This window comes from Bos grunniens, chromosome 3 (genome assembly GCF_055505025.1).
Source record: "Bos grunniens cultivar Pamir isolate PY7600 chromosome 3, Bosgru_T2T1.0, whole genome shotgun sequence".
Taxonomy (NCBI): Eukaryota; Metazoa; Chordata; class Mammalia; order Artiodactyla; family Bovidae; genus Bos; species Bos grunniens.
The window spans coordinates 77,138,739-77,153,904 of record NC_141167.1 but is presented as its reverse complement, the minus strand read 5'-3'; the positions used below and the strand labels follow the sequence as shown (position 1 = coordinate 77,153,904).

General features: G+C 42.0%; 1 protein-coding gene across 4 annotated transcripts in view; it reads left to right on the top strand.

Moving 5' to 3' along the window:
• Window positions 1-9,691: 9,691 nt before the first annotated feature.
• PLPPR5 (phospholipid phosphatase related 5) overlaps window positions 9,692-15,166 on the top strand; it is a 139,641-nt gene continuing 134,166 nt past the window's right edge. For 3 of the 4 annotated variants that reach the window (XM_086391380.1, XM_086391383.1, XM_086391384.1), the window contains exon 1: window positions 9,707-10,085. In XM_086391380.1, coding sequence (XP_086247506.1) covers window positions 9,849-10,085 — 237 coding nt within the window. In that variant the 5' untranslated portion in view covers window positions 9,707-9,848. Of the gene's footprint in view, window positions 10,086-15,166 lie in introns of all 4 variants that reach the window. The other variant, XM_086391381.1, reaches the window with a different exon arrangement.

The following is a 15,166-nucleotide window of genomic DNA, read 5'->3' as shown; positions in this document are numbered from 1 at the left end:
AGGATGATTTATAACAGATGCGTATTTTATCAGCTTCTCGAAAAGTAGTCATAGCCAGCTGGAGAGAAGGAGGCAATATGTAAATACAAAGGAGGTTTGGGTGATTTGGACAGGACTGGTAAAGCCCTCCCATGAAGCTGATTTCTAAGCATCTTATCTCACTTGATACTGGACTCTACTACCTGTCAGTCATTGATGTATTGCAATTCCTGGAGCACAGCATCTGGCTTCCTCATCAATATGAGCAAGAAGAAGCAATTAAATTTCTGACCCAAAGGTAAAAAATATGTATGCTTAGCCCAAACTCCACATATTTTATTCATTTTATACTTCCGGAAACACAACTGAGTAAGACTGTCCTTCAGGTACCAACATTTATCGTCTGAAAATTATGCTGAGGTGGGTTTTAGAGCAGTTGTATTTCCAAGTAAATTGTTAAAGTTATGTGCCATTGATTCAATTTTAACTCATGCTTTCTGACTTTTACAATGAGGTAGTAAAAATTCACTTGGTCTCAAACAACTTTAAAGACTTCAACTAGAAATCTATCAGATTGGGAGGCTTAGACATCATTAAAGAGTAAATATAAACTTATTTTTTCTTAATGTTACAATCTATGACATAATCACCTGGACATCTCAGCAATCAAGCAGATTTGTATTGACCTTGTATAGGTTGGTCCATTTGACGTTGCCAGTAATCAAACTATTTCTCACCTGTTGTTGTTGTTGTTGAGGCACTAAGTAATATCTCTTTGTGACCTGATGAACTGCGTCAGGCCAGGCTTCCCTGTCCTTCACTATCTCCAGAGTTTGCTCAAACTCATGTCTACTGAGTCGATGATACCATCCAACCATCTCATCCTTTTTTGCCCCCTTCTCCTCGTGCCCTCAAATGGCTATTTCATATGATGCAACCTAATGAAACACTTTAATATATATTGAACTGGGAGAGCAGTGGAATGCTGTCATGGAATGAACAGTGTCCTCTCACTACTCGTATATTGTTAAGCTCTAACCTCCAGTGTGACTATTGAAGATAGGGCCTCTAAAAGGGAGACAACAAAGGTTAAACGAGGTCATAAGGCTGGGACCCTAATCTGCTGGGATTGGTGTCTTTGTGAGGAGAGGAAGAGCTACCTCTCCATGCAAGGACAGAGTAAAGGCCACATGAAAGCATGGTTAGAAGGCACTGTCAGCAATCCAGAAAGAGAGGGTTCACCAAGGGAAAAAAAAGGAAGCCTGATGGGACCTTGATCTTGAACTTTCAGCCTCCAGAACTGTAAAAACAAAAATTTCTATTGTTTAAGCCACCCAGTCTATGGTATTTTGCTATGGCCACCCAAGCAGAAACTTTCATTTCTGGTTTGGTTCAATAGCTAAGGTAGATCATCCAAAGTTAAAAGGACATGGGGCATCTACTCCCCAAGCCTATGGTCTCATTTACAGGTCCACTAAACACTGAAATGAAAATTCTGTGGCACTCCAGAGCAACTTTCGTTTTATGCTGCTGTAGAATTACAAACAAGAATCTTGATTAGTGAGAATCTGATCTATTTAAACTAGACTCCACAAAGACTCGGAGAAGGCACTGGCGACCCACTCCAGTACTCTTGCCTGGAAAATCCCATGGGCGGAGGAGTCTGGTAGACTACAGTCCATGGGGTCACTAAGAGTCGGACACGACTGAGCGACTTCACTTTCACTTTTTGCTTTCATGCATTGGAGAAGGAAATGGCAACCCACTCCAGTGTTCTTGCCTGGAGAATCCCAGGGACGGGGGAGCCTAGTGGGCTGCCAAGTGACTTAGCAGCAGTAGCAGCCACGTAGACTGGGACCTTCACTACATGGTAGTATTGTATATACTACTTTTTGAAAGACTAATGCTGTCATATCTCTTCAGTAAATGGAGTGGAGGGAGAACTGTTTTAACATATAGTAGTCACTCAATATATAGTATTGCAGTTTCAAATAAATAAAAATATATTTGGGGCATTTTTTAAACAAAATGTCCAGAGTTTATCCTACCATCAGCACTTACAAAAATTAATCTCCTACATCTTGAACCACTACAGAAATGAATAGTGAGAACTGAACTCAAAACAATGACCCCTATGTCAGATCATCAAAGAAAAATGTAGTATATTCAGCACAATTTGATTACTAATTTAACAGTTCTGACAAAAAACGGTAGAGGGTTTCTATTAATAAAAGCAGTAGTTTCCCAGGATACCTATTTAAGAGCCTTTTTGAAGTTAATTAAGATTTTAATATTCATGTTCTTCTATTTTTATTGGAGATATGTATGAGCCAAAAGAAGTATTAAAGCAAGACATCAGTAAGTGGAAAACAAAGTAAAATGCTTTATCTTTATCAATTACATTAAATTCAAGACACCATTACACACTGAGGCATTGATTATAGTAATGAAATATGATTAATCATACTCAACAGCATAGAGTGCTAAGCACAAGAGTAAACACAACAATATGCACAGTGATGTTTCTTTTCCAAATATTTCCTCCACTTTCTTTCAAAGTGATACAATCCACACGCACTTATATTTTAATGGAAATTTTTCTGCTACTTACTATCTTCCAATTCAGTAATTAAGACATTATGTCTTTACTTGTCCAAAAAATTACTTTCCATGCTTATAGTTGTAAATTTGTAGATGGAAAAAAGCCCAGTCATTTACTAATCCATTCAAGAAAGATGAAATTTAAGCCAGAAATTCATCATGCCAGAAGCCTTTATGCTCTCACTAAAACAGCATTCTGAAAATCCTCTGATATTAAACTAATAGTTGACCCTGGACCACATATGAACAGAAGGACTATTCTGAGTGTTTAGTTTCTGTTGTATCTTTGTTTCAAGCACTATCTAGTGCATTGAAGGACAACCGAATAAATGCTGATTAGCATTCACAAGCTGTATCCTTGACAAAGGACCCACAGCTGTCATAACCATAGTTTTTCCCACATGCTCCATATCGCTGCTAAAGAAACTGTTTCTCAAAGTGTTAGCAGGATTTGTGATTTTGTTTAGTTGGATGGTTTTCATTTATCATAGCACACATAACGACTTTCAGGTGTCTTCAAGTAACATGAAGTTACAAAGATAGTTCAGCAGAATTTTATGCAGGCACATTTCCAAATGGATCAATAAAAGTTTTGCTGACCCAGCAGTGGCAGGATTAATTACACCAGAAGAGTAACAATATCTGTAATGATCATTTATAGTCGTGAATGGCCAAGGTTCTATACCACATCTTGGTGAAGCAGGCAACATTATCCCCATTTTAGGACACCACAGAAATTAAAATGACTTGGCCAAGGTCCCTCAATTATGAATCTACATAGTAAAGATATGAACTCAGTTCTGTAGAGTTCTGGGTCCTCGGGCTTATCCATCATAGTTAACTGCCACATTTTTATGTTCTTGTCCTTAATAATTGTTTAAAGACATTCTTAGGGAACATGCATATTCTGAAACTTCCCTTGATATTATGGATCCATGGAGTTATAGGTAACAACTTTTTTATCATTAAAACACATGGTCAACAATTCAATATTCACAGATATAGCAACTGACAGGGCAGCAATTAATCTGAGTTTTTGTGATTTGAAACAGTGCTGGGGAGAAAATCCAGGACCCAGTCAGATTAGGTATCCTCTTCTCCTAATTAGAATGTTTTCTAATGCAGATTTGTCCAGTGCTTTAATATTTATTAAGCATTTTATAAATATAAGCCGTTTGATGGCTTTGTAAAGATTCATTAACCCAATTTTACAGATGAGCAAACTGAGATTCAGAGAGGCCAAATGACTGTCATGGGCATACAGTTTAAGTATTAGCCACATGTCCTAATTAACTTTCACTGACTTAATAATTTAAATTTTAAATATAGGATAATAACATTATAATTTTAAATAACAGCATGTTGTTTTTTTTATTATTTCCCAGCCTTAATATTTAATAATTATTTTGTGCTTTAACTTGGCCCATCAATTTCATACCTTTCCCTTCAGTGATATATAACTAGGTTTTCTAATAAAACATATGCTTCATTTGTGTTAACTGTTTTGAAAGTGAAAACTTGAAACTCTGTAAATGTAGACTAGAACAGCTGTAACACGGCCATATAGTGAGACACTTCCAAGACTTCTTAGTGGTCCTAGTTGAAGATAAGCATCACTTCTCCCGATCAAAAGCATCTGACCTTTGAAATAAACATCCCATTACAGCAGGAACCTCAAAGACAGACATACAAATTACTATTCTAGCTGGTTTCTCTTCCTGTTTTCTTGAGAAAGAAGCTACCTCCTAAATCAAGCACTGAAAATCATTCTGTGAGGATGCAGTATGCTATGACGCCCAAAATGAAAAAGTCATAGGTATAATCCTGAATGTTCCTAGCTCTCTTTAGTTTGACTTTGAGGATGTTGTCTTTTTGAGTTTATATGACGGGGTTTAAGCACAACAATTCTTGAGTTAACCAGTCCTACAATGTATTTCTTATACAAGCTTCAGGGGTGTTCTCTATATCAAACTCTCCTGAGGTTAGTAAACTGGTGCCCTTGTTCATTTTCTAGATCCACATCAATAAAGATCTGTTAAGATACTGTCTTTTGTAGTTCAGTAAGTATTAGAATGAATTACCAGATGCCCTTACTTATTCTGAATACAGTTATCTGGCCTAAAATATGCCTTTTTCCATACCTATTCCCATGAGATCTTCTACTAATATGTATGTTAATATTTAAAGTTCCTCACTAGTGCATGTGACAAGTCATGTGATCTTCTACTAATATGTATGTTAATATTTAAAGTTCCTCACTAGTGCATGTGACAAGTCATGTGACCTGTCACATGTGTGAATCTCCTTAAACATCTCTAGCACACGTTAAGCATTATGAACACAGATTTTTGAAATTTTTAAAAGAAAGACTTTTTTTTTTGAGAGCTTCTGAATTCTTCGTACCTCATCATCTCAGCTATGCATTGACATTGTGATGTTATTTATCTCTGTTGTACATGGAGTGAGAAAACATCAGGAAAATGCCTGGGTTTACCTCTGAATTACCTTAAACACTAGGAAAACAATGTTTATAATTCTGCATCTTCTTTGGTCTTTGGAAATGCTCAGGCATCTCTGCCAAAAACATTCTGTCTATCCCAAACTCCCTAACTACTCCTTTTCCCTTTTCCCCATCCTTTCTTCCAGGAACCATAAGTCTGTTCTCTAAGTCTTAGTTTGAGATGGACATGTACACACTGCTATATTTAAAATGGAACAAGAACCTACTGTATAGCACATGGAACTCTGCTCAAGGTTATGTGACAGCCTGGATGGGATGGGAGTTTGGGGGAGAATGTGGTGGTTTAGTCGCTAAGTTGTGTCTGACTCTTGAGATCACACAGACTTTAGCCCGCCAGTCTCCTCTGTCCATGGGATTTTCCAGGCAAGAATACTAGAGTGGTTTGCATTCCCTTCTCTAGGGAATCTTCACAACCCAGGGATTTAACCCGGGTCTCCTGCACAGCAGACAGATTCTTTACCAACTGAGCTACCAGGGAAGAATCCCTTTGTGGGAGAATGGTTACATGCATATGTATGGCTGAGTCCCTTTGCTATCCACCTGAAAATTATCACATTGTTAATTGGCTATACTCCAATGCAAAATAAAAAGTTGAAAAAAAAAGAAATAGCTGTGATGTAAACCTAACAATAAATAAAATCTAATAGTAAGTAAAACTGGATCCTAACTTTAAACAAATATTCTGTCTATAAATTAACGAGGTCCGAATCCTTGAACTTGAGCAGGGAATCTCAATCTGACTCTCAATATGCATAGATTCGATGTACGGAACCCATTTGGTTATAATATTGAGAAGCCAGGTCCATTTCCTATTCCCTTCTGTTAGGCACCTGAGGTTCTAAAACTTAAGAAGAATACATTCACTCATCTAGCTACCCACAAATACTCAGTACTTGACTTCCCAAGGACTATTCAAATGGTCTTTTCACTTGCTGCCAATCTAAAGACCACTGCCACCCTGACTTTTTGTATGTCTGTTTTCTACCTATAGAAGAAAAGTTACAAACCATATAGACAAGGACTATATCTTCCTATGCCAGTCTAGCACCTTACTAGTTCTTACTAGAGCATCAGTATTGTGGTGGGTGGATGAGATGTACTGGAACTGATAAATAATTCCCCCAAGGTCTGTCCCAGGATTTATCATGGTTTTATAGGTGGAGAAAGATGGTAGGAGGGAGTGGTTGTTAAGTTCTGCACAAATAAATACAATATGAATCACTGGAAGTTGGAAAAGAAGAGAGCTCTAAATACCACACTTTTGATCTATATTATCCAATTTGCTGGGAGCTAAGATGGGGAGAATTTTGTTTTTTGTTAAGAAAGACTGACTGCTACAATACATTTGAAAGCATAATAATATGCCTAGGAATTAAATTAAGAATTTGGGCAAGATTCCAAAAGATTAAATATGGGTAGTGCTGTTTTTAATCTAGAAATAGATAGTTAAATTAATAATTGAGGCAGGGTTCCAAAGGATTCTTTGAAATTGAAAATACATATTTTGGAAAAGAATTAGCTTAAATGATTCATAAGAAAATAAAATGAAGAAACACCCTAAATAAGTACCTTTTTTGGGCCAGGCACTTTACATATTCTCATTTAATTGTCAAAATAAGCCCAGAGGTAAGAAAAATTAGTTCATTTTGTCTCTAAGAAACCTCAGGCTTGGGAAAGGAAAGGAACCAGTCCAAGGGCACACTGCTCATGCTCTTTCACCCGCCTCACACCATTTCTATGTATAACCAATTTGCTCAAACATTCATAGACATTTTATGTTGGTATCTTTAAAACATGAGTTAAGATTCAACATTAACTTTGAATTTCAGCACTGGATGTTAATTCAACCACAAATCAGTCAGCAACACCAATTTGACCATCTAACATGAACAAATGATGGGGACACTGAGAATTCTGAAGGAAAATAATATCTTATTCTTGAGATGGATACCATCTGAAACAGAAGATGGAATGTGCACAGATCTACAGAAAAACAGATATTCCTACAGAAATATGGATATGCCCAGAATCATTTTGTAAGCAATAAAATGACAAGGAAGTGACTGGGGATGGGTATTAGAGTGGCCTGGGTTAAGGCTGCTAAAAACATGTATGACTCGGGTATATTTTATAGAATTAAAACACAATGTGCCAGATATAATGAAATAAGCATCAATAACCCTCATATCAACCTTGTAAAGTAAGTACCAGTATCATCGCAATTTTATCAGTGATGAAACTAAGGCAGCAAGAGGTCCAGCCTGTTGCCCAGGTTCCCTGAATTGGTTAAGTGGTAGAAGGACTTGAACCCAGGTAGGACCCTGAGTTGGTGCTATTATGTTGCCCCGTGTTGCAAATAAGTATACAGGCTAGGTTTATCTAGGGAGATAAAGACGATGATTCTCTAACCTTGACAACAATTTTATATGTGAAAACACTTCCCTGTTGTTTAAGTTTAGAGGGGTAAGGTCCTTAATTTATTCAGACTAAATACCTTTGTGAATGGTACAATGTACCATTCCCTGCTCACTGATGAGGACAGAGCAGTGAACAGCACTGCTTTGTTATGCATAGAGCTAGGCACACGTGCATGCAGGCTAAGCCGCTTCAGTTGTGTTCAACTCTTTGCGACCCACCAGACAACAGCCCACCAGGCTCCTCGGTCCACGGGATTCCCCAGACAAGAACACGGGAGTTGCCTTGCCCTCCTCCAGGTGACCTTCCCGACCCGGTGTCTCTGGAGTCCATGCTGGGAAGTCCAGTACATGCTGGAAGTCCATGGACTGTCTCCCAGTCCATGTACTGGGAAGCCCAGTACAGGAGCTTGAATTAATTTGAATTCAAATTAATTTGTCAAAATGAATGTTTTCATTAATTTGAATAAATTACCTACATTAGACTCTCCTTAATCCAAAGTTACATTTAAAAACTACCTTTTAGAATTAGCACCATTCTTCAAAAAATTCTGTTAAACAGGAAGGTTTGGGGGATTCCTGTTTAGAACCAGATTTGCAGTTCAGACACTCTTACAGCCTTAGAATGATTTTCTAAAGGTAACCCGAGACCATGCATCTCTGCAGTAATTACATTTTCACAATATCATGTCTTTTTTGTCCATTTAGGAACAGTTTACTCCCAGTGCCCAAAACTGTTTATTATACAGGTTGTTAAGTGTTGTTTATCTGGTAAGCACTAAGTAATTAGTTATTAAATGATGTCTGTAACACCGTAGAAGGTAAAATATTCTACATTAAATTCATACTGCCTTTATTATCTTATCCTAAACAATCATTTGCCAAATTTAAAAGGGCTTTTTCGCCTAAAAATGTTTCTTTACCGATGATAAAGGCCCACCTCTAAAAATCATCAAGCTACAACCAATTAAAATGAATATTCTAGAAATCTGCTAGATTGATTCCACGCTGTAATGAGAAATGCAGGGCTCCGGGAGTATTTTCATCCCCTCGCCTTGCAAACAGGCTTCCTACCTTCTCTCTGGAGTGGAAGGTAAGCAGTGTCAGGTTCCCCTAAGCTCCCCCACCCCCATGTCCCCTCAGTATGCTGCCTACTCTTGCAGGCAGGGATACACATGGCACACGAACGGGCTCTTTACATACATGCAGTTGCACTGCTACTTACATACCCACGCACACGCGTGCATGGCCAGTGTATTGGAGGGTTCTGTATGCCTGTGGTGTGAGCCCTCTTTGTCTCCCAATCCTTTCACTTGACCCCTGGGAATTGCAGCAATACTCAGGGAATAGCGAGGTGAGGCAAACGGTCCGTTTTTCCTTCCCTAGTGGCTGCCACCGCTGGGTCCTAGGAATTTGCAATGGCTCGACTCACAGGCATCTAATAAAGGGAAACTGAGATGATAAGCCAGAGGAGAATACGTGAGCGAGAAAGGGGCCGTTGTACAAGAGATGGTGCTTCCGGAACTCCGGAGCTCTGATTTCTGTTTTTACGTACAAAGCCCTAGGAAACTGGAGGAGGAGGCAGAGAAACTCCGAATCTAAAATCCTCTGAGATGATGCTTCTCTCTGCGCCTAGAAACCAGCGCTGGGCGTTTGTCCTGCGCGGGATTAAGGAATCCCAGGGAGCGCCGGCTGAAAGTCGCTGCACGGCACCGGGACTTTGTGCTTCGAGGGGCTGCCCCCCGAAGACGCATCCACGCACCGTTTTCCCAGGCGTTGTGCGGGTTTCCTAAACCGTCCAGCTGCTGCCTCAGAAGGGAGTTTCTAGAAGCTCCTTCTCTGCTGCCTCCCCTCCCCCCTTTTGGGTTTTTACCCCGGCGAGGAGCTTCTCCAGCTCTACTGCGTCTGCCCTCCGAGGGGTACAGGTGCCGCTGTCCCAGCCGCCGCCGCCTGGTCCGCCCCTCCGCCGGGCGGGCCCGCGGCTTCGGTCCGGCGCGGCTGCATCGCGAACCGTCTCCTGCCCGGCCGCTGCCGGCGGCCCGGGACTCCCCGCCCTCCCGCGCGACCCCGCGCCCGGGCGGGCGGCGCTTGCGGCGGGCAGGGGGCGGGGAGGGGAGCGGGGGTTCGTCCGGGGGGTAGCCGCCTCCTCCGCAGCCCGCCGGCGCCTCGAAACCCGGACCTGCCTCCGCCTCTTCCTCCGGCAGCTCCATCCCGCCTCCCGCGCCTCGTCCTCCTGCCGCCCCCGCCGCCGCGCCCCCGGGTGGCTGCCTCGGCGGACCCGGGAGGGGGTCCGTCCGTCGCCCGCTCGGCTCGGCCCGGCCCGGGGGGCGTGCATGCCCCTGCGGCCCGCGGCGCTCACCAGCAGCATGCTCTATTTCCAGATGGTGATCATGGCAGGGACGGTGATGCTGGCGTACTACTTCGAGTACACGGACACGTTCACCGTGAACGTACAAGGCTTCTTCTGCCACGACAGCGCCTACCGCAAGCCCTACCCGGGCCCGGAGGACAGCAGCGCCGTGCCCCCCGTGCTCCTCTACTCTCTGGCCGCCGGGGTCCCGGTGCTCGTGGTAAGCCCGGGGGCACTCGCCCTCGCCCCGACACCGCTTTTCTTCCCCTCGCCTTCTGGGTTGAGGCCCCGCCGAGGTCCGGGCGCCTCAGCCTCTGCCTTCTAAGTTCCTTCAAGTTGCCGGCAGCCCCTTCCCCAGAGGACAGTGTTTTAGGGCGCGTCGGGGGTGGGTGCCAAGGAAGCCCCCAGCTCTCCGCGGCTGCCGCCCCTGCCTCCCCGCACCCCCGCGATGGCTGCACCTTAGGGTGTCACGAAGAGGGATGGGAGGGAAGGGGGTTGTAGGAGGTGATGGGTGGGAGTCGGGGCTGGGGAGGAGGTGAGTTATCGGGTTGAATCTTGAGTTCATCTACTCTGTGGCCTTGCTCTGCTGTCCGCCGCCTCTCACCTAGAGACTGGAAGGCGAGCGGTAGCGGGGCCGGCGAGAGGGAGACGGGGATCAATTGCTGGATTGTGGAAGGGACTCCTGCTTCCAGAGTCGGGGCGCATATGTCCGGTTTACCGCCTGTTTTCTTTCTCGAAAGGCAGTGCCAATGGCACTAAGCTGACCAGGGAACAAATACCTAAAAAAGAATATAAGAACTCTTAAATGAAGAGGGTCCAGAAGCAGTGCTTGCTGAAAAGCGGGAGCTATGCTTAAATTACAAGATTTATTTAAAGGCTGTTCCACTCCCTGGGCAGCTTAAGTCCTTTTCCTCTAGAGCCTCTCAGAGAATGTCTCTTGGGTTTATGAACTGTGTGTGTGTGTGTGCGCGTGTGTGTCTACGGACACGCCTGCACACACATAAATATATATACACGCACATATACATATGTAATTATTAAGCTAATAATCATTTAATAATTTCTTATGTGAATGTGGTGCAAAGTTATCGGTAGGAGAATTCGTGTTTTTTCAGAGGACAATATATGGTTCCTTTAATATTGTCAAAGTACTGGAGGTTCCCTTCCTGTGGTAGCTTCTTCCCTTCTCTCTCAACAGATAACAAATGGAGAAAGAAAAGGTACTTTTTTTTCAGTGGTTGAGTTGCAGTAATGAATGTTAAGAACATCTCTTTTATCTAAGGTTTGGATACTCATGGTTTCTTTGATTTCAGGGGAAATGAGTCAATAATTTACAAAATAATGATAAGTTCCCACCCATCATGGAATTCCATAAACAAGCCAAGAAACTTCTTGGTAACTTTGAAGTAACTTTATCACAGGTACTGTGATAGTTGAGTTCAAATCCAGCTCAAATTACTGGTTTGAAAAGTGTTAGACCTTGCACCAGAAAATGTTTGGTTTTTTTTCCATTGTAATTTGCTAAACTATGCCAGAAAGTCCAAATATGGTGTCATTTTTATTTTCCCTTCTCTATTTGAGAAGCTGTAATAGAAAAAAATTAATTGGTGATTCTCAGGCCCTTTTGCTTTCTGCAGATGTTGGGTTTCCAAGGCACATGTTTTTTAAGAGACTGAATAGCTCAGGGATTTTTCAAGATTTTTTTTTTTTTTTTTTTAAGGAAAAAGCCTGTCACTTTCAGGACACTGGTTTGGTTACAACCATAATCAGTAATGTCTGTAACTTGTCAGTTGGTGATTACCATTCAGATCCAAGTATCCATCCCCGTTGACAGGTGCCATTTAGAGATGCTAACATATTTGCACAAAGAACTTGATTATTCTCCACTTAGGGGGAACTTCTAAGGGGAAAGGGAATTCATTAGTCATTATTGAGTGCCTACTTTGTGCTGGGCACTGAAAGTCAGGGCCACATATACTTCTCAGAGCAGTCCTTCCAGGAGATACAGTCGATTAACATTTGGGGCCCCCGAGGATCAGATAATAAACTCGAAGCACCTGAAAATGAAAATGGTGAGTGTGGTGTTTGATGCCTCTGCGACCTAATGCCAAGTGCCATACTGCTTGTCCTAGTTCCAGAGAACACTTTCTCTGAAAGAAGCTAAGTAAAGCTGCCAGGGTGAGAATCTAGAATATACTCACGAGATTTTAAAAGGAACGACCCAACTTGATTTCTATGTTTTGATTTTCAGTTCTTTAGTTACAAGAGAGAGAATTTGGGAGTCAGTGTGCAGAGCAGGAAGTGTTGGGTTTTTGAGGCTAACTGTGCTGCTGCTGGCCTTTGTTTCTTCTTCTGCTCTTCCCACTAGTACACTCTCACAGTGTGAACGGTTGGGAACAGTAATGGCAGCCCCGCCTTTCCATTCCTCTCAAGAACACTGACTTAGCCCAGTCACTATTCATGAAAACAATGTTACTAATAATAGTGTTAGCAATACCTGTCATTTGTTGGATTTTATTCTCTGTGCTTGCGTGCTAAGTCTCTTCAGTCGTGTATGACTCTGCGACCCTATGGATTATAGCCCGCCAGGCTCCTCTATCCATGGGATTCTCTAGGCAAGAATACTGGAGTGGACTGCCATGCCCTCCTCCAGGGCATCTTCGGGACCCAGGGATCAAACCCGCATCTGTTAATATCTTCTGCATTTGCAGGCGGGTTCTTTACCACCTGAGGACTTGAGGGCTCAGACGGTAAAGCGTCTGCCTGCCAATGCAGGAGACCTGGGTTTGATCCCTGGGTCGGGAAGATCCCCTGGAGAAGGAAATGGCAACCCACTCCAGTATTCTTGCCTGGAGAATCCCATGGACAGAGGAGCCTGGTAGGCTACAGTCCATGGGGTCGCAAAGAGTCAGACTTCACTTCACTTCACTTCTTTACCACTAGCACCACCTGGGAAGCCCTTATATTCCCTATACCTATCTAATACTTGAATTACCTATGAAAGCTGTTATTATTGTCAACTAACCTTTGGGAAAACTGAGATTTAGAAAGCTTAATTAACTTGCCAAGGACCAAGCCTAAAAACATTACATCCAGAATTTTAACCCTACTATGTCAAACCTGTGCCTTTTCCGTTACAATATTCAAATTCATCTTACTCATAAATCATTCTTCTAAACAAATGCCTCAAATGGTCTCTTTCCCCATCTTCTATATTTCTTGGACTGTAGTGATAAAGATTCTATATAATATAAATATTTTAACCTTCAAACTCATTTCTAATCTTTAAAACTAATTTTGGAAAGTAGTTCTCCTCACTACCACAATCAGTGGTTTGGTTTCAAATTTGCCAGATTTATTTATCTAAAAGTGAAAAGCAATATATTCTTTACATTTTGTTACTTATATATAGTGTTGACTTGGGGTGCATGTTTGGAATCTGACAGATTCAAAGTGCATTCTGCTGTTACATTAAAAGTTGGGGATTCTACTTGCTATGTAACCTTGGTTGCTATGTAACAACTAATTTACAGCTCCTTAATTCTTGATTTTCTAAGTCACAGGATTTTGAATATTAAATGGGATATAATATGTAAATATCATTCTTGGCTCATAGTTGATAATCCATAGGAGATCACTCTATAATTAACATTATTTTAACAAAATAGTAATTCAGTATATGCTTATTGAATTCCTGTGTTACATGCATTCTATTAGCCAGAGTGCTAAGTGCTAAGTCGCTTCAGTTGTGTCCAACTCTATGCAACTCCATGGACCGCAGCCCACCAGGCTCCCCCGTCCCTGGGATTCTCCAGGCAAGAACACTGGAGTGGGTTGCCATTTCCTTCTCCAATCCGTGAAAGTGAAAGTGAAGTCGCTCAGTTCTGTCCAACTCTTAGCGACCCCATGGACTGCAGCCCACCAACCTTCTTCGTCCGTGGGATTTTCCAGGCAAGAGTACTGGAGTGGGGTGCCATTGCCTTCTCTGATTAGCCAGAGTAGTGGTTATAAAAACGGCAATTTCGGAAGTAATCTATGGTCACTGATCCTAAAGGGTTTACACACTAAGTTGGGAAAGTAGATAACCATGCCAAGAGTCATAAATCACCATAATAGAAGTGTCATATGCACATATATGTGTATATATATATACACACACACACACACACACACAGATATATACCACAAGGACCCCTGGTGGTTCAAAGAGGACAAGATCATTTTTAATTGAAGAGGGGGAGAAAGGGTTCTTAAAGCAAATGGCGACTTTTGGGATGTGATTTGAAGAAGGGCCAAAATGGAGTTTGAGTCAGGACATCGAAGAGGCAGCTGTATGAACATGAACTGCGTGCTTGGTAGAGAGAATGCAGCTTGTACTTGTGAAACAGGGAGTGGTCGGTCTTGTTTCTAAAGTGTTGTGTGGGGAACACAGGGATATATGGCTGAAGAGGAAGACTAGGGTCTCAGCACTGAGTCCTGAAATGTCAGGCTGAGTTTTTCTCAATTTGTTGGGAACTGAGTAGGGACTTGTGTGATGGGTGGTGTTTTAGGACCTTTGGGGGACCGTAGTGTAGGGTTCTTCTGTTATTAAACATCCGTGTAAGATAATTTTAGGCTCTTTATCCCCAGGTCTATTTTGTGTTGTGAAATATTATTATTTTAATTGTGTTCTCAGGAAACACCTGTAATTTGACTCATTTACAAAGATGACATGGTTTACAAACTCTTTTAAAACAGGTATTGTTCAGTTTGACCTGTATAGCATTTACAAAAGCACCACCTCCAGGATTTACAGGTGTAAATTTAATAAGGGACCTGTGTTTTTCATTGATTAAAAGACCTGGTGATGACAATGGTTTCTGCTCTCTACATTTGGATACAGTGGCCACTACACTAGCCCCTATTGTTCCTAAGATCTCTGAGCAACACAGATGATCTGAAGGAGACAAAGCTAAACCATCCCTCTTCATAGAGCCAGAATGAAGGCTGGAAAAACAACACTGAGCTGGGCACGTTTGAGTGTGAGGGAATATTTATGATTCTTTATGCCTGCATCCGCAGGAAGCTCCCTCGGCTCTGAGACTGAGGCATGGAGCTGCTGCTGCTGCTATCCCAAGGATGTTGCATTTCTAAATGTTGTGGAAGAAGATGGTGATAGAAAGATATCTCATATCCAGTGCTCTGTCTTGTTAAATACTTGAAGCTTCCCCACAGACTTCTCGTTCCTTGAATCTTGCCTTGGGTGCCCACTCTCAACTCTGCCCATCTCCACTCCTAGAATACACTATACTTCTGTGGAGT